Source organism: Ciconia boyciana, chromosome 10, assembly GCF_034638445.1.
Source record: "Ciconia boyciana chromosome 10, ASM3463844v1, whole genome shotgun sequence".
In the NCBI taxonomy this organism is placed as follows: domain Eukaryota; kingdom Metazoa; phylum Chordata; class Aves; order Ciconiiformes; family Ciconiidae; genus Ciconia; species Ciconia boyciana.
Genome location: NC_132943.1, coordinates 16,081,336 through 16,102,022, shown reverse-complemented (window position 1 = coordinate 16,102,022; position 20,687 = coordinate 16,081,336). Strand labels below are relative to the sequence as shown.

At 40.3% G+C, this 20,687-nt stretch overlaps 1 protein-coding gene across 1 annotated transcript in view; it reads right to left on the bottom strand.

Moving 5' to 3' along the window:
• The window catches only part of CNTNAP5 (contactin associated protein family member 5), a 293,622-nt gene that overhangs the window by 18,583 nt on the left and 254,352 nt on the right, over positions 1-20,687 (bottom strand). The window contains exons 18-20 of the mRNA XM_072874139.1: positions 17,717-17,956; positions 15,908-16,132; positions 828-958 (exon numbers count right to left, since the gene is read on the bottom strand). Coding sequence (XP_072730240.1) covers positions 828-958; positions 15,908-16,132; positions 17,717-17,956 — 596 coding nt within the window. The remainder of the gene's footprint in view (positions 1-827; positions 959-15,907; positions 16,133-17,716; positions 17,957-20,687) is intronic.

Below are 20,687 nucleotides of genomic sequence, written 5' to 3'. Positions count from 1 at the left end.
TAGAGGAAAAAAAACCTGTGGCGCTCCCTGTGTTTCTGTCTCCTTCTCATTTCTAATTCCTTGGCTTCTCTGTAGACTCTGCCACCCTTCCCTGTTAAATGACTGCCGCCCAGATCTACACAATTTGTTTTGTAATAGGAACTGCTATAATTAGCTTCAGAAGGAAAGCAGAAGCAGCAGTAAGATGGTTCTCTTCTCCCTGCCTTGGAAAAACAGGTGATGCAGGGAAACAAAGCAGAAGAGGGTTCTCGTCTCTCATGAGGTCGTCACATTCAGCATGTCTTGCTTCTAGCAAAGGGACAGGGCATCGTCATGCACATGGTGGCTGCACTCTGTGTTCCCTCAGCTCTTCCTCTTCTGTGAGAGGATAAGGCAGCTGGGGTAACATTCTCCCTTGGGGCACATACCCTAAATGAAACTACCTTCACAGGTGCTCATTCCTCAGCTGTTTTTCCCCCTTTGGCAGCTTTTTAATGATCCATACTGTGTGCTTCTTCTGGGACTACAAGTTACACAGACATCCCTATGGCCCAAAACCACTCCAATGGTCCAGATGAACTTTTGGCCAAAGGTGTTTCCTAATTCACAGATTGTCAGAGACAATGGAAAGATCACTCAATGGAAAACACCACAGTTGGGCACTCTTTGAAGCAGGGTCTGGATGGAGCTTTGGTCTAACCTACAGGGCTGTTCTGATGCTGGACCAGCTTTGGCTGCACCAGATCAATGTGAAACCTTTGCCTCCTGCTGGCGATCAGGCATTGAAATCAGTGGGTCCGTTTGTGGCATGAAGTATTATTAAACACTCAATGTAAACCATGGCATACCTGAATGACGAGCTCTCTGCCTTCTCTGTTAATCTTCACATGGTGCAGCTCTCGGTTGGCAAAATTTCCAGAGTCAATGGTGAAAATGAGGAGCCCATCCTTACTCAGCTTGTATCGGACCTGTAAACTTCCTTAAAAGCAAAGCAAAATTCTACGTATAAAACTTGTGTCAATAATGAGATCCTGTTCAATACCTTTACGCAACATATAACTAATTTTCTTTTTATTACAGTGGAGTAACAAGGTTAAAAAGTCAAGACAGAGGTTGAAGAGAAATGAAGGAGTTCAAATTGTAATGAAAAGTGTGAAAAAAATAATGCACTGGAAGAGTTTTCCTTCCTACTAGCTAACAAACTCTGCTATAGAGAAACATAACTTAATTGAGTAACTAAGTATATCAAAGGAGAGGGTGTCTGTCTGCAGGTCATTTAGCACTGCCACAAAAGCTGATCTACATTAGTCTGTTAAGGATCGCTTCCACCAGAGGGCATGCAGGTCTTGCACTGTTATATTAAACTAATATTGGTGGATTTAACGATTCTTTTTCATCAAGATGTAACAGACAATGGCGAAGACAGTGACAACTGTGAGAATTAGAACTTAATTTCAAACATTGAAAGGCCCAGACTCATTATAATCTATATGCAATACAAGAAAAGATATATTGTAAATGATTATACAGAAAAAATATTTTTACTTTGGTGTTCTAATGTATTTGAAGAAATAAATATTATTCATATAAAAATGAATGCCAAACACCTCTTTCAGTCTTTGTATCAAAAAAAGCATTGTGACTTCTGATAAATAACAGTTTCAGAACAAATCAAAATGCACAAGAAAACAAGGAATTCAATATGAATTTTAATCCTTCCACAAATGACTACAGGGAAAAAATATTTATAATTTAAAAGGAAAAGAACCTACTCTGACAAAATCCTTTCAAGCTTACTTTTCTGGGAATTAACTAGCAGGGAGAAGAAAATTCTCTGAACTTTTGGAGCTCTTTTTATGCATCAGGAACCAAAATCCATGGAACAACAGTGGTCCCATAGAGTTAAAAAGCTTTTCTGAGGCTACTTTGCTACTGTCTCCCAGGAGAAAATGAACGCTGACAGCACCACAGCCCTGAGCAAAGGGTCCTTCATTTATTCCCTGTTCTGAAAATCATCATAAAAAACCCTAATATCTCCGTCTATTTCAGCGCTTCTGTTAGCACAAGTTCAAACTATTCCAAGTATCACTAGATTTTGCAGAAGGCTACAGGCAAATGTTCCCTGTGCTGAATGACAGGGACCGACTGAGTGTTTGTCACTGAAGGATGCGTTCACACTGTTTTAGCTCTAGGACCAGTTTCAGTGTTTGCAGAGGCAACGCTTGCATGCGCACGGCAATGCCGTGCCATGTCAGAGAAGCCTGCGGTACACCTGCACGAGCTGCCGCACACGTGCGGTACACTGCAACTTTATTCAGAGGCACCTCTGACCCCAGAAGCCGTCTGGCTGTTTAACAAGGTGAACGAGCAGCCCTGCTTGGCTCCTATATTCAGCCATATTAATGCCACAAGACTGCTTGCAGGTCTAGAGTTAGTGAGAGAGGGCATGGGGCAGTTCTCCTTCACTACATAGTGTGGATGCACCTGCTCCCTTCAGCCTTCCAAGTCCTCCTTCAATAAGGTCAGCTCTGTTGTCCTACAAGCTACTGTAAAACCACTTTATAAAGAGCTTAAAACAACGTATAAATTTCCTACAGGGGGGCATTTTACCACCTCTACACAACTCACAGTGAAGCTGGTAGTCCTTTCAGATTGGACCCAGAGTCCAGGTAAGATCACCCCTCCTCCTTTTCCCTCACCAGGATGTTTGGCTGCTCAGGCTCCTAAGAGCTGCACTTTTTGTAACATTCATTATATCCCAGATGAGCGCTGCCGCTCTCTGAGCTTTGCAGGATAGAAACAAAGCTTCCAAAAACAAGAGGGAAAATGAGAATGAACTGCTAGGATGAAGGCTTTTTAGCTGACTGAGAGGGCTGCTGGATCAGGTGAGCTTTTAAAGTGAAAATAAAAGAAAAGGAAATAAAAGGCATTTACTTTCTCACACCTACTCAGGAATGTTAGACGGGAATTTGTGAAGAGATCAAGGTCAGTAACAACTGCTAAATTATTCAGTGTGATATTATAGGTCCTGATTCAGCTTCCCCGAATCATACTGCAAAGCTCCCACCCCCTCATTGCATAGCCAGGACAAGGAGCTACTGTCTATCACCATTAATGTCACACTTAAAGGTCCAAACTTAAATCACAATCCCATTTTCTGGTACTGAATGAAAGATGCATCAACAGGGAATAACAGCGTAAACATCTTACAATCACTTTACTCTAGAAAGACATGAGAAAAGAAGCCCAAGTGCAAGGAAGTTAAGGGACCTTCTTCAGACTTACTTGTCAGGGCAGTGGGAGAGTCGATAAAAAATGGAAAGGTTGCCTGACCCTGCACTCCACAGCTGAGATGACCACACAGAATAAGCTGAAACTAAGATGTGAAGCATAACAGATTGTTCCAAACTAAAAATCAGTTCTCAGCAGAAGTACTTTATAGGCTGCCTCTTACCTGGAGCCTTTGAAAGGGGCGTAATGTGAAAAATGGAAGAGATTTGGTCTGTGACCTTGTACTAGTTGCTTAGTTTGTAAATGTGAAAAAAAATTCTCTGCTCTTTTTGAATGCTATGAACACACCAGTATACAAAATATAAATGGTACTATTATATCCAGGTGATCAACATAGCAACCAGCTCATTTGTGTTCAAAGAGAGCCAGCAAGATATGCAATCTATCTAGGTTCTCAGCTGCTGCAAACAGGGATTTACCCATTGACTTCATCAGAGAAGCACTGATTTTAAACCAGACACCATCTGTTCCATTTGTTGGGAGACAATGGAGGAGGTTCTTGACATCCATTAAGAACAGATCTTTCTTTCTATAGTGGTACAATTTTACTTTAAATCATTTAAAGAGATCAGTGAATAGCATCTTACTTTATCAAATTGCTCTGAATTCCAATGGAAACTTTTTTCAGATGGCTGCTCTTCAAAACCACTGAATTCAAGTTGGCATTTTGCCTGGGGTCAAATTTGCATTAACATAAACCAGAAGTACACGGGCTCATCTCTCCAGAGGCGTTTTGGAATTTACACCAGTGTAGCTGAGAGCTGATTTTGGCTTGCATTCAGTACCAAAACTTCTGTTTTCAGACTACAGAATAGTTTGTCTGGCAGATTACATTGCCATTTTGCTACTTGACATTCCAAATAAATGGATTATTTAGGATTCTTATTAAGAATTTTTTTTTGTCCTCTGAATTTTGATTATCTGGTCCACTGACTTTCTCCATCACATCAGCCCAGCATCACTAACTGCAAATAAAAATCTGTGCATAAGCCAGCTCTGTTCTCCCTCTATTTTGCATCATAGAGTCCCCCAGTACTCTATTCTCTCTCTGTTCTGCATCGTTTTTGCCTCACAATAGGGATTCACACTAATCACGAGCAGTGTAATTTCTGGCAGTCTTGTTGCAGTCATGCCTGTCATCCTGTTTTCAGCTCCCCGTGTCTGAGCATGCACACCTGGAGTGCCATAATGCTCAAGCACTTCACTGCCTGTTGTGTTTTCTTCCTTCTCTAATGCATGTGGAATGGCTAGAAGCAATTTCTATTAAGTCCATAAAAGAGGGAGAGAAGGAAAGAGAGAGGTATCATGGTATTGGCCTTGGACTGGAAAATTTTGCTGGGCATATTACCCCAGCAGTGTTAGGTAAGAGTAGATTCACACTTTATTATTATAGTCATCCCTTTCAGCTTCAGATTCTGCAGACTGCAGACCAGCATGGAGATATGCTGTGCTAGCTCCAGAACAGCCCAAGAGGGGAGCAGGCATAGTTTAGCCACAGTGTTACAGCATGCAGCGTGCCTCTATAGCCTAAAATGGCTACAGAGCCATTTTAACAGGATTCCTGGGGGACCTCTTCTGCAGAGGGAAGTTCTGGGAAATAGAGACCAAAGGGCAGTATTTATGCCATCCCATGCTGGTGACTAGGTTGGGGATGACTTTTCTGAAAAAAAACACTCCCAGGACACTCTTTCAGTGGTGATGGAGGCCAGGGTTAGTACTTGCTAGCAGTACACTAATGATCAGTGTCAGCGTAACCAACCTCCAGGCAGCTACAGAAATAACACGGTGCCTTCAAACTGCTTCTATCTTTTTGCTGAGGACAAGAAGGATGTAGTAGCAGCTCTTAAGTCTAGTGGTAATAAGGACATTAAACTAGTTAGAGATTTCAAAGTGTTCAGCCTGAAGAAGAAAAAAGTATTCCCAAAGTGCACCGTGTAAAGAAATACCTTGGCCATGATGTTACATATTCTATGTTCAAAACCTTTTCTGATTGAACATATCAACAGGAGAGTCATCTTTCTTTCGCTTGTGTCTACAGCAGTGCCTGAGTGGAATATCAGAAACATCTGGTGGCTTTGTGGCCTATGCCCGCTAACTTTACATTCACTCTGGACTGCCAAAGCTTGTGTTGAAAATCAAATAGTAATTTTTAAATCACCAGCTGGAAAAGGGAGCATGGGAAAATGTTCAGAGGGTGTTCTAGCTCAGGAAAAGTCTTCCTGGCTTGAAAGATCTCACCCAGTGCTAGATATTTGGAAAAAAGGTTAAAGCAGCTCTGCAGAAAACAAAAAAATGGGAACTAGGAATTTGGTCTATAGATCCATCATTCATAAGCAAGGTTCTTGTCATACATGTCACCAAGACCACAGGTCTTGTGTCATTTAGTCTTGAAGAACCAAACAGCAAGGAAGGGAATGACATGCCCTTGGAGTCTGAGACTTCTCTGCAGGACCTTCATTTACAGAAACTGGTTTTAAGTGAGCCCAGATTGAACCCAACATCTCCGCCAACTTCAATAGCACTTTTTAATGACTTAAACTGTCTGGAGCAGCTGGCAAGACATCTTGCACCGCTCGGAGAAGCTGAGGTTAGTTCAGGGACCACATGTGGGTGGCACACATAAAATGTACAACTTCACCACCACCACATAACATCAGGAAAAATCATTTAAATCAGGGCAGCTGACAGCTCTGATTTAGGAGAAATGTGTACGTATAAAATAATGAAACACTGCATTAGGAAAAGGGCCTTGGACTACCCCTACATATCCCATTGCCTCAGAGGCACCCACAAAGGAGTTTATGACCAACAGAACCTCTTGCAGCTGTCTCAAACCGGCAGTCACCCTCATCAGACTGTTCGATGTTAACTACACCACCGCATCCACCCTTAGCGCTCACCTGAGCTATAGCTAAAAGAGAAAATAATTAAGGAAGGCACCAATTAAACAAAGGGTGGAATAGATTAGTGAGGCTATTGGTACTGCTGTTATGAAAAAAATAAAAAAGTAATATTAAAGTATTTAGCCCAGAAAGCCATTTGCAGCTTGTAAGATGGAAATGTTTGTTCATTCCTGATTGCAGAACAGCGTATGACAGTTTTCAGTCATCTCTACCACAAAATATCTCTCTGGCAACTTGCACAGCTTCAGCATGACAGTGTCCCCCTTCATAGCCTAGATATTTAAAAATGAACCACCATTTTCTCAGTTAGAAGCAGCTGGCTAAGAAACCTGCTCTTTAATTAGCAGCTTCTCCCCAGGGATATTTACTCAGTAAATTTACTCTTCAGTGGAAGTGCTGCTGGTGATTCAAAAGAACAGGGGCCATCTCTTCAGCATCCAGGGGTGTTTAACTAAGAAAGTACTTGCACATTTTTAGGTGACTCTTGCTATTTGTTTTGCATGGAGAAAACAAAGAGCCAAAACTGTTGAACATGTTTGCTGATATGATTACTCAGCTATTGCATTTGCTTAGATGATGCTGTTTCATAGGGTTTAAAAAAAAAAATCCACCCCCCAATTTTTTGTAATCTCTCATGGTAGTGAAAAAAATAGGTGCTTATTTGAATGCCTCCTGCTCAATGCTTGAGATATTCAGGACTTCAGGATCATATTCAGGCCATTCTATATTTAAAAAAAAAAACACTTTCACATTGCATTTCTTAAACTTAAAAAAAAACCATACCCCCAAAAGCCCCTAAAGGAGCCTATCTGGATGCCCATGACCTCAGTTCACTTTGCAATCCTGCTAGGCAACTGGAGCCAGATTGAGAATGTCACTTAAACATCAACAAATGTAGCTAGTTCCCTTACGTGACTGACAAATGTGTTTAACCTTTGTAGACTTCTCATTCCCACCAGCCGCCAGTTGGCTTAACACAGGCTGACCAGCAATTAAAAAAGGAACTGGCAGATGCTTCTTGCTCTAAAGCTAGAAAATATTGCAAGTCTAAAAGATGACTCAGAGGACCACAGTCATAGAGCTCATCATGCACATACTAAGTGGCTTAAACACAGAGCTTATTCCAGTGATATTAAGGGGAACACTCATCTAAACAAAACAGCCCACGTCCATGCTGGCGTGGCTGGGCATAAAATGGGAACAGGGCTAACCCATGGATGTGGGATAATACTAAACACTGTCCCTCCACTTTAGCTCATGGGTAAGCATAAACAGTGATGTATTTATGTACCCTGGAGGCGATGGAGAGCGCACTGCCACAATTTGGGATCTACTAGATCTTGATGACTGCTGACAAATCGTCTTCCTTCTTTGTGTCACAGTTTATCCATTGGTGAAATAGATGAATGTTAACATCCTTTGGAAAATGACATGAAATCTCTGAGTGAGCAACAATTTTAAAAAATACTGTTAGTCATTCTCATTATCTCTCCATTCCTAGATACTTCTTTTTGGTGAAGGAATTGGTTGCTGTTTCTTTTATAAAGTGATGCTACATTACTTATCTTTTTTCCCTGAAGGTGACTGAATGTAAAGATGAAGGAAAGAGCTGAGGGCATCAGATGCAGTTAAATCTCCCTGAAATTACCTGCTTTCTGATGGTGAGATTTATTCTGGTAAATTTTAACCTATACCTTTCCTACACATTCTTTGGAACTTTAAAAGTAACTTTAAGACTCTTCATTAACAAAAGCTATCTGTATGATACTGTTAGATCTGATGCTCAGATCTCTCCTGTCTTTAAACACACACTGGATGCCATTAGTCTTCTCATGGTCAGACATTCAGTAGGCCCTATGGTTTACTCACCTTTGTATGTAGAAGAATCTTGCCAGTCTTTCATCTCACACTGTACTTTTCATTTAAGACTAGTGTAGTGGCAAGGCTGGCAGGAAGAGCTTTTATTCTTTACCCAGTAAATGAAATAAAAATTATCATCCTATGAATTTCATTCCAAAAGTTCAACCTGGCTTTGCAAATTATGCATCATCACTAACTCTGTGCAAACATCTCACAGGCAAAAAAGACTGAGATCCTCTGTTGTGATACCCTGAGGAATTCATAGCAACCTGCCCTTACCAAGACCCTTGCTCATAGTTTCCATTCTTTTCCTAATATCTTTCAGCCATTCCTGTTTCAGTTTTGGCAGTACAGATACCTGTTCAAGCAAGGACTTGTTTCCTGCTGACCTAACAAATAACCATAATGTTCAGCAATGAGAACATGGAAAAAGATGGTTTGAACAGAGAAAAGAAACAATCAATTTCAGCACTACATGATGTCTGTGGAGCAGAATAGCGAGCAATAATCTTTTAAATAAAAATAGAGAATCATATGCCTCTCTTCCTAAACCTCCTTTTCATTCTTAACTCATAATAAAGACAGCACAGAACTTTGTGGATTAATGGCTTTCTGAGGTTAATGATCCTTGTTTGTGTTGAGCTCTATAGACACTGCCTGCCTGGTCATGAATCTCTGGGAAACGTTCTGCTCCTCTGACCAGTAAGTCCATCTAAGCACTGCCTATTTCATAGGTTATGCCAGCCTCTGTGACTGGAGAAGTTGGATCCTTTAATCAGTGACTTTCTCCTGATTATAGCAAACTCTCAAGGGAAACATTTGAGTTTCATAACAAGCCACAACTTTTGGCATACAAAGAACTGACTTGTGTTCTTAAGTCATCTAATGGAGAAAATTAGAGGAAGGATGAAACATTTACTTAGTAACAATCCTAGTACAAGAACCATATAATGTTTGCATTTTGATGACTTTTCTGTAGCAAAATACATGCTTATACACATATACTTTCACTGCTTTGCCTTCAAATGCATACTTCTGCAATCTTTCACAGAATCATAGAACAGTTTAGGTTGGAAGGGACCTCTGGAGGTCATGTTGTCCAAACCCCCTCCCCCCCCCCCAAGCAGGGACACTTAAAGCTGGTTGCCCAGGGCCACGTCCAGATGGCTTTTGACTATCTCCGAGGATGAGACTCCACAATTCTCTAGGCAAGATGCGTCAGTGCTCAGTCACCCTCACAGTAAAAAAGTTTCCTGATGCTCACATGAAACCTCATGTGTTTCAGTTTATGCCCATTGCCTCTTGAGTGCCCTTGCAACGGCATCTGCCAGCTCTCTCAGCACTCGTGGGTGCATTCTACCAGGGCCCATGGATTTATGTACGCCCAGTTTGCTTAAGCATTCCCTAATCTGATCCTCTTCCACAAAGCGTACATCTTCCTTGCTCCAGACTTTTCCTCTGGTCTCGACCTGAGATTCCTGAAGGCCAGTCTCACTCGTAAAGACTAAGGCATAAACACCCAATTTCATCAGGCAGGAAGGAAAAAGTCATTTTTTCATTATCCAACCAGCATAACTGATATGTTGGGGAAAAATTAAGATGGTAATACGGATACTACAAGCAAGACAGAGAAGGAGGTTTGCTTGGACCCAGGCTGGCTCTTCCAAGTATTATTAGCTTGTGCTCTATGTTATGTGGAAACAGCTACGCTGCTCCAAGGCAGCACTTGAGCCAGCAGTTCTGCTAGACTACAGCTCTCACTACACAGCTCTCTGTCCACAACACAGATAATTCACAACTTGAGAATAACTGAAAAATGAGTACTCTCAATCCTCAGAGCTAAAGGTTTTGTTAAAATGGGTTCTGAAAATTCCCTGATTTCAGAATTATTGAAGAGCATATATGTATCTGCAGCATCCATTTAAACATAGGAGCTTATGACCCTCTGTCCTTCCTCCCCACTCCTTTCAGGACAGCTCCACAGAAATCCAACAATAAAAATGACTTTTCAACTGCAAAATGCGAGCTAGGAACTTAAGTCTTCTCAGAGATAAACACCTCCTCCAAGCAAATGGCAATGTATGTTTTCTTCCTAGCTGATTATCTGCAGCCAGTGGTCTGGGGTTTTATGCCAGATACCAGTAAGTTCAAAGTCAGTCTGTATATATGCAGACCACAGATCAATTATTAACTGCATGCTCAGCCTTTCCTGCTCAATGTAATCCAATTACAGTTCCCTTGTTTTTCCCTTGTGGGTCTCCAGAACATCTCTTGACCCTTCAGTACGGCAAAATGATCTTCATGAGTACAAACATGTCCATGAGTTCAGCTAATGAGACAGATCTTTCAGTTCTCTCCTCTTGGAAAGCAGATAAAGAAATCTGCCAGAGTCCTTGGCTGAATATTGTGGCTGCTTCTCCTTTCAAGTTAGTTTTGCACACTTAGAGATTTAGAGTGCCATATGCTAAAACAAACAAAAAAAATGGTTTTAGGTGCCAAGTCCACCTCTTCCCTCAAAGACTTTTTAGTGCTGGATTTGAACCGAAAACTCTAATCAGCATTTCTATTTTCTGTGAAACGTGCTTACAGCAGGGAATCATCCAAGGGACCAGAGATGTTTCTAACCACAAGAGTTTCTCTGTTTACATAAAGAAATTGACTGGGAGATCTCCTGCCACCCCAACCCTTTCTACTCATGGTGCCACAGCCAGCCTCCCATTTACAGGGAACTGGGGAAAATTCCTTTTACATTCACCATTCCCGATCAAACTCTCACTGGCCTCTCACTCAGTAAATAACATAAGATTTCAGGGCCAACTACAACAATTGCTTGAAATTATATTTAGAAGATATATAGTCCTATCTGCCATATGAAATCATTTAATGGCTGTGAACCAGAGCCAGACTGGGAACAGTTCTCAGTCACTCACAGACAGTTGCTTGAAAACTAGTTTCCTCAAGAAAGCCGTCTCCCACACTTCCCAACACGACTCACTTTCCTGCTCCTGATCTGTTAAAAATAACTATACCTGAACCTTGGCACCATTTTCCATTTCAGTCACATAAATTGTGCAGGTTGTTCAATGGGTATTGAAAGTCTGTAAGCCAGAAGGTATTCTCAAAAGATAAGACAATTGCACTAGCAATAGCATAGCCCAGAGGGTCCTTCTGCAGCAGTTAGTTATGTCCTGTGGTACCCATATCCCAAAACTAAAACCCACAAGGTGGTAAAGCAAAAGAACCAGCAAAATCACACCCAAAACCAGCCCCAGTGCTTCAGTAAGTCCTATTTTCCCTAATTATTTTAGCTTTGCCCCATTGAACTCCAGAGTGCACAGCGTGAACAGAATCAAAAGATTCTTTGCCTTGAAGACTGAACTAGATTTTTTGCCTTTCTTTACTACTGAATGACAAAAGCTTTGGTTTTGCTTGAGAAAAGTTGTTGGAGATGTAGCTCAACAGACTTGCAAGGCAAAAACAGTACGGAGAATTCACATGCCTTCAAGAGAAAGGCTGCTTCTGACTTAGAGACAGGAGGAGATTACAGTAGATTTCTAGTTTAGCAGAAAGAAAAAAATCAGTAGCTTCTCACTAATGACATTTGCTTCTTTTTTGCAGAGTGTTAATGCAGCTCATCTCTATTACAGGTTTTGGTTTCTTTTCCTATTTACTTGAAATATCAGCTGATTTCAAGACCTTATAGGACAGGGCAGTGGAGTTGATCTAGGTCTTGCTACTATATTCTGAGTATCAGAGACCTAACAGAAGAAGAACTCAAGCTGTTTTCATTTGTACTTTTGTTTTAACTGTGCCTTTCTCCTTGTCTTTAGTCTTTCCCATGCAATTTCAGAGTATTGCTTTCCAAAAGAAACTGAGAACAGAGCTCACTGTGATGGCAAGAGGTACTGGATAGAAATAAAGAAAAAAAAGGACTCAAATTGTTTAGTTTCTTATGAGTTCAGATAATAAATACAGATAAATTTTCAATCACACTAGGATAGTTTGAGATTCTATCTCTTTTCTTTGATGCTGGCTATCTGCTGTTTTTCTAGATTAGGAATCATATTGTTTCCATGGAGAAAGCCAACAACACAGAATCAAAGACTTGGGAAAACATTTTCTAGGCAATATAATTCATCATATTCACATCACATTTGATTACTTGCAGGGGGAAAGGAAGAATGGAGAAAGAAGCAGCACTAACAGTTTCTTTCTTAACCTTTTTCTCCCCCATCAATTATTGTCTTTACGGATCAAGGCAAAGACAATAATACTAAGGTACTGGTAACTTGGTGAAGTCATGTAAATGCAAAAACGTACATTGAAAATCTAGCCTGGGAAAGAAAACCTATTTTTTTCTTGGCAGTAGCTTCCCATGATGTGAATAACTTCTGTGGACTGACACACAGAAAAGGCTAATTAGAGATGTTTACCCATTTTCTGTAGCTTAGTAATGGGCACTGATATTAAAAATGCACTGCCAATTATTGCAGTACTGCTAACCTTTTGGATGTGGGATCAATGGGACTATGTGAGCTTTACATACATACCCATCTATATACGCATATACACACCCTTCTATATACAATACATGCACATCTATATATATGTGTAATTTTAAAATCCATGGGTACAACATGTAAGATCGGGGAGGAGAGGACAATGCTAAGTTATTGCATACAATTTTCAAAGGCACGTGAATGATTTAGAAATGTAACTATTAACTAATGGCGGAAAGAATCCCTAAGTCATCTTTAAAAACATCAACTTTTGAAAAGTTACCCATAAGCTGCCAGGAGATGAGCCAATTGATCAGAGGTAAGAACAACCTTGTGATATAGATGGTGGGAACTGTTTCTAGAAATATTAGCTGCTAGGCACTACTGAGCTTCTTATTTTATAAAAACAGGTCATCTGTATAGGTCTAGAATTGTAGCTTCTACATTGACATATGGTGGTACCCAACATCTGTCATAACTTTACCTCCTTCATGAACCACCTGCCCTCTAAGGCTCCAAGCACTGGAAGGGCTTTCTGTGTGGGCAGCGTTGATCTGGGTGGGTGAAGCCATGAGTGGGCATGAGGAGGTTTTATTTCCTTTCCCAGACCTGACACTGGCCTGTTGGGTAACTCTAAATGAATCATTTTACTACCACAATTCTAGTGTCTCAAACAATATGTACTGTATCTTCTAATGATACGACCTTCTTTACAGACTGACACTGCAAAGTGTGTTGGGGTTAAACGTGATTAGTTATTAATTCTACCGAAAACAATTGATTTTACAGGAAACATTTCACACCTGACTGGATTAGACCACAGCTGCCCATACAAGTTCGCTTTCATGTAAGCCCCTTTTAATATAGTCTGACTATGAATAAACCTTGCAGACACTTTCACTTCTTTTATGTTAAATATTTAACACAGGAAGTCTGAATTACCAGAAACATTCTTCTCATTGCCATTTTTATTAACTAATAATTTGCCTAGTTACTTTGTGGATAATAGAAAAGAGGAATAACAGGATACACGAGTAGTAGCTTGAAAAATACTTACAAAAGGTGAAGTATTAAAGTATACATAGACTGTTCCAAAATAGTTTTTTAACAAGTGGAAAGGGTCTTGGGATTATGGCAAAGAAAATTACTGCTCTCCTCATAAGGGAGAATGTCCATTCCCATTTCACCAGGAGCCTAACCTTTATTTAACCAATCAGTTATCCAGCAGGGACCTGCTTAGGTCCTACTATACACTGTCAGACTCAGCCAGATTCATTGAAAATGAGCCAATAAGAGAGAAGGAATCACGCTCACTTTTAATGCTACAAAGGACACTATTATTCATACTCCAGTAACTTTATGGCAAGCATAAACCTCTTGGAGGAAGAAAAAGTAACATATCTGAACATTATTTTCATTGGAAAAATTTCAATTCCAACAAGACTAAAAAATAAGAGGATATGAAATTTAAAAAATGATTACATTTGGGACAAAAGGCAGAGAATATACATGACTGAAATGACTGTCACAAAAGAATGACACAGAAGCATGCACAGAGTAACCCTGAAAGAGGCTTTCAGCAGTTAACGAAGGTCAGATAGCTATCTTAATAATTCTTTGCATACAGTGTTACATTTTAAAGTCCAGAGTTTTGGAGCCAGACATCTCACCAACGCTCTAAACTACTGTTATCTTCATTTTACAAGTGAGTAAATAGAGGTACAGATCTGAGAAAAGCACCATTGTTTAAATTGTCTGAGTGTGCTGAGAGCTGCTCCACCTAATTTCCAGAAGTACTGAGAGTCCCCATCTCCATCTGAACCAAAGCGGAGATCTGCAGATGGTGCAGCTGCCAAAATGCAAGGCTTATCTCTGCTCATGCTAAGCTGCTACAAGAGATCCCGATGCCCTGATCCCAACCCCTTCCCCAACCACCATTAGAGTCCTCCCTTCCAAAACTTCACAATTATAGCTTGCTTATGGTTGTATTTCATCAATAAAAGTCAATTGACTCATGATTCTAAGGTCATTTTACACTACTCTGGCAGCAGTAAAGGTGATTTAAACAGATATTACATTTTCATTCACTTTAGGGCTATTTTCCATTGCCTGAGTGGCATCAAGAGACCTGAGCGTAACTGAGAAGCAGATTCCAAGGTTTCACCTCAGCAGGGGCTAACCTCTGCCACTCTAGAGCTACGCACTGGTATATTCATATATATGTGAAAATCATTAACACTTGCATCCGAGAGCAAATCAGAGACAGAAATCTGGGACTGGACAGGAGAAGGGAGAGGGTTTCCTCAGTAGTCCCACCTCCCTGCTGCAACGTTGCTTAAGGGAGATGGGTCCAGCCTGATACAGTCCCAGCTGCCCCTCCCAGGGATTTGGATAGTCATCCCATTCCAGCCTGAATGCTAGCCACATGACATAACCAGGAGATAATCTACTGCAAAGCCCATATAGAGAATAAAACCGTTTTTTTCTTCCTTATAGTTTCATTTGACGGTACTTGAAAGCTTAGCTATTTTGGAATTTGCAAGGCTTCAGAGAGGTCTGGGTCATTTGGTCAAATGCACGTATTCAACCACATAGCATTAACTTTCTGCCACAGGCTAGTGACTCACCAATATGCTTACTCATCACTTCCAGTGCTCCAGTGCCTGATAACTCTTGAATAATTCAAACATCCCCATTTGTCTAGGATGATGTTTGTCTGGAGTGAGTTTTCTGAAAGCACTGCAAGGATTCAGGAGCCAGAGTCTTACTGAGAAGACATAGGGCCTATGCCCCTAAAATCTTTGTATGTTTTCAAAAAGTCCCCACACCATGTGCCTTTTAATAGAAAATGGATTTACACCTCATGTTTTGGTCAGTGAACCTAGAAAACTTTGAAATTTCTGGCTTTAATATTCAGACATACTGGCCTTATTCCATCAAAACAATGCAGTGAAGAGCAATACATGTGCCAAGATAGAATGCAAAAGATAAAATGATAATATATTTCTGCACCAAGTGTTCTTGTACATTCATGGTATTTCTCATTCCCTTATATTGGAGGCCTAATGGATCTCAGTGTGGAATAAATAGCAAGGAATTGCTATTGTACAGTCTTGCCGAATGAAAGTCAAAGCACATTTGAAGCCCCAACAACATGATTATTCAAAGACTGGATAGGCAAGTGTAGCACTGAATGCCAAATAAAGGAACATAAACAAGAGTGATGGCCATTTGCATGAACTGAATACCATGAAGTTGATAAAGTTGCAGACACAGAAATGAACTTAAATAAGTGCAGAATTCTATACTATTCTCACAAAAAAACTTAACACAGTTACACTGGTCTCCCTTTGGTAGCAAATCAAGAGTACTTACCATTCTTGGAGAGAATCACAGCCAAATATTCATGAAAGTAGCTGTTGATGTACAGCAGAAGGCTTGGAGTATGTGCCGTAAGAAAGCTAAATGCAATGTTTTCCTTGGACATGACAGCATCCGCATAAATGGCAGAGCTTGAGGTGCTTGCATTTTTTGTGACAGGATAAGGTTCTTGGAAAATATAGGTAATGGAAGTGCCGGCTTCAAATAATGCAGAAACCTCTGAAAGCATATATAAACCAAGGGAATAATTTCAGCTGCTGCATTTTCAGACCTCCCAGACAGGCATGGACATGAGCTGACTGCCTCAGAAGCAGAACATTGCAAAATGTCCCTGACCCAGCTGACATCACCGTTCCTTAATTTGGACGAGCAGTGTGTCCTTCCTTACAGTCTGTTTGTCTGGCACAGAGAAGGACAGTGAATGGAGTCAGGCCTCTAAATTCAACTATTTTAGTGCTGGAACCAGAGCTCCACAAGATGGAAGAGGCCAAAATGTCTGTCAGCCAAATAAAAGCTCGGTTCACCATCTTCTGACAGCTGACATGTAAGGCAATATTCTCTGTCTTCCCCCCACAGTAAAGGCAATATATTTGTCTTTTCCAGTGTCCTTTTTAAACGAAGTCATTATTAAAGCAACACACTGACCCAAAGACAACCCATAAGGGAAGCTGTCTTTGGTAGCTTCAAAAGAAGAGAAATATCTACCTGTGTATGCTCAGATACCAAGAACTCATACTTGCGTTTTCAATAAACACAACATAGTCTGGCCATGAAATACACAGATGCGATAACAGCAGTTTTTTCTAATGTGAGGCACAGTAAAGTCAGGATGGTGATATCTTCAGCTACATACTGACTGCAAGTACTTTCTCCAATAAAGCAGCTCCACCTCTACAGCAGCATCTCCTAACAGGACACTATGTGGTTATTTGATACAGCTCTCGACGCATCGGTGACAAACCCTCAGCTCATGTAAGTGAGCATAGTTCTGTGGACTGCAGTACAGCTAAGCCGATTTACACCAGCAGATGATGCAGCCCACTTAGTAAACCTGTCGAGTTGGTGAGGTGAGGGGCAGCTGTGGAAATTAAAACACTCACATTGCACGTTGTTGTTATTGAGCTGGAGTTTTGCTAGTTCCTTCCTCTCCCAAAAAGCATGCTATCTAAATTGGGTGTCCTTCATTTGACCTGCTCCTTTTTCTGGTGTTGTCAATATGTCCTACGGGCCACCAGAAAGGTTCAGTGAGGACACATTCACCACAGACTGAACCATGCAAATCAGTTTTCTCCTGAATGCTTCACACTTATTTTTAAAACCTCTTAGCATTTGGACGGGTTGTCACAGGAATGCAAAAAAACATAAAAAGACTACTTCTTTTTGTCATTGCTCCAAAACTGTAAAGAAAAGCTCTCAAGGTTTTGTTAAGGTGGACAAAACTGGATGAGGTTTAAAAACAAGCAAACTAAACATTCAGACATGGGCAGACAACTGTTATGAAAAATTTCATCCCTATTTGTTAATGTCTGGGCCAAGTTATAGGCAATCGAATACAAGAATCATAGTGGGATATAGTTGGTAACTTTAACAGTATAACTAAGACCACTTTAATTTCTGAGGCCATCACTGAAGTCAACAAAAGGAGCCGTTATAGATTGCCTAAGATAAATACTTAGTAGTGCTGAAGGGACAGCTGTTATTAGAATGTCTTCTTGTAACATGGGGGACAGCAAGCTGGCATGGGTGAAACTGTGCTGTAATTCAGAGACCACTATGGACTTAGGATCAAAGCTCGCTGCCTACCTTCCTTGCAGAAGGGTCCTTCATAGGCTGAGTTGGTACAATCACAGGAGTAACCATTATACTTCTCCACACATTTTCCTCCATTATGGCACAGGTTACCATAACTGCTGCAATGTCCTGGACATCCAGGTTTAACACCAGGTGTCATTTTAGCTCTCTCTTCAAGGTCAAGTTTCTGTCCATTTAAATGCAGAGCTCTAATGCATCCCAAAAAGCCCTTTTGTCTGGAAGCTGTTCCCCCTGAAAAAGAGAGAAAAAAGGACATGCATTCATTGGTGAGTCTGCACAGTAATCAAAGCCCTGAAGTCCAATCCAGAGGTACAAATATGAATCCATGAATTTTAAAAAATATTATCTATTATATATCAATGCATACAGTGGCAAAAGATGACAGATGGACAGCCCTGGAAACTAAAAGTCTCTATTTATCTTTATGAAAGGACTAAAAAGCTGTATGTGACACTTTCTTGTTGCCATTCTTCTCTTTCCTGCCTTATCTACTGCCCTGTCTGGCATTTAAACTGCAAATTCATTTGGGAAAAAGATTAGCTTCTTTATTGTATGTCTGCATATCACCTAATACACGAGAAACCCAAACCTAAATTTTTTTTTTTTCTATTTGTTGCCATAGTACAGAGTATAAATAACACCCTAATCCCAACAGCAGGTGAGTTACACATGCTGATGAGTCCAGATAGCAGGGATGAATCATGTTCAGCACCAGGCCTGCTGGCTGAAGGGAAATGACTTGAGTCAGAATTTATGCATGACTGCCCAACCTGATGTTGCATGTGAATGGTTGTTGTAGGCAAGAAACATGAGTTCAGGTCACAGTTGTGTTATTTATTACAGTTGTTAAACATAACTGCATTTCTTCCTGAAGACCAGAGCCATACAGATCTACGCAAGAGGGCAGTTCAGTTTCTACAAGCTACCTAGCTTCTTATCTGCCCAATGAAATTGCTAACAGTGTTGCAATGAAGACACTTTTTCCATAAGAGGTGGTCTCTCAGAATGATAATATGATCGTTAGAGTACTTTGTGAAAATATCACCATTTTTCTTATTGTAGGCTTTGTTTGGCAGTTGCCAATGTTTTGCTTTTGAAGATACTGCAATTTTGATTGCTGTTAAGAAATCCAATTCTGGTTCAGGAGTTACTAGCATTTGTAGGGTCTGAAATGCTAGCTTTATTGGTGATTCTCCTGCAAAAGTAGTATGATAGAAGTTATCTTTCCAAATTATTCTTCTGTAGAAGTTGGTTCTATATCAAAGTGCGTGAGATAAGAGATTACATCTTTTGATAAGTCCTTGCAGAAGAGCATCTGTTTTTTCATAAATTGTTTAATTAAAGCAAGACTTCTGCAAACTATAGGAATGAAGCAGGGGTCTGAAAAGCAATCTCACCAAAACCCTATTGTTCTGCTATACCATTTTAGAATATTTTTCTTTCTGGTACACTAATAGCAGAAATACTGGGTTTGAATTAGAAGAAGTGAACTACAGATAGTATGCATGAGACAGGTTTATTTCATGCTAATTTTATGATGCCTTTCTCAGAGAAACAAGTATTTTCAAATTCCTCTTTAGCCAGCTATTCTTTTCAGGTGACCAAATGTTAGCTCACTTATTTTAAAAGCCCTCTGAGCACAAGAATCGGACCTTCTAGATTTGCTGCACTGTGCACACACAATCCTTTTCTTGGGAGATTTTGCTTCAAAACCAAACATACCATATGAAATTTTCAGTAACATCCAAATAAGTAGAAATGTGATTTCTCCTTTACTGGTTACTGGTTACTCTGCTTTCTTTTGCATGGGAGGTAACCACAAGTATTACAAGGATAAATTACAGTTTCCTTGCCTCTTCTCTCTGCACACATACAAATCCCAGCTGTAAAATTTAAAGAATGAGTCCAAACTATTGCTAATTATTCCACAGATGTCATGTTTATTGCATTACCCATATTCTTACTGCTCTCTAAAGCACTTTGGAAAGCCATGTAAAGTAAGTTTCTCATTCTTCTCCTCTTCTAATGTCTGAAGAGTATAGAGCTTAACAGAGACCATCTATATGATCCTAGATCCACACAGTATTGATTAAGCAAATCTGTTTATTATTTGGGCAGTTTTCTTCAATCGACTAGACCTAATCTTCAAATACATTCCTGCGAAGCACAGAAAAACTGAAAACAAACAAACTCACTCTTCCCCAAATTAGGCTTTGCAGATTGTTCCTACTCTAATAGGCCTGTTGGACTGGACAATTTCATGGATGCGACCTAAATGTTTTCTTCAGAAAAACAGATTTTAGGATAAGCCTCAGGACCATAAACACCAAGGTTAAGGGTGTTCTTTGCTGAGTGGAGGTGACAGTCAAATAAGCCATGCTGTTTTCAGCAAGATATTTATGCAGTTGAATTTTACTGAGAAGCCTTGGGGCAAGGAAGAGAGAGTTTGAGAGAAGGGGCAAAAAGCTCACAGCTGAGCACTTATAGTGTAGCTTGGTGACACAATTGGCTAAATAGTTAACATTCTGTCAATGAATTGAGGATTTGCTTTAAAAAGCAAAGGACTTTTTGTTGGTAAGGACTGGATTAGGGAGGCTGAAGCAATGTGAATAAGTATTAGGGGCATTCTTGCTTTATGTAACTGATACAAAGAAAAGGAAAGGGCCTGGGAGTCTAAGAATCATAATTATTATTACTCAGGAGTAGGAGAACTTGCTATGATATTCCTCAGAAGACATCCAAGTCACACTTGTTAGTCTCAAACTGAAAGTTGTACAAAGCAGTCAGGTTACACAAGGAATTAAGCATTAATTCCTCCTCCTAGCCTCCAAAATATCCCAAAGTGTCTACAGATTCCTTTAAAAACAACAACAGTAAACAAAGTATGCCCCTTCTTTTTCTCTCCTTCATTTTCTCTGTCTCCCAGGAAAGTTTCTCAGATGTTGACTCTCTCTGGGGTATG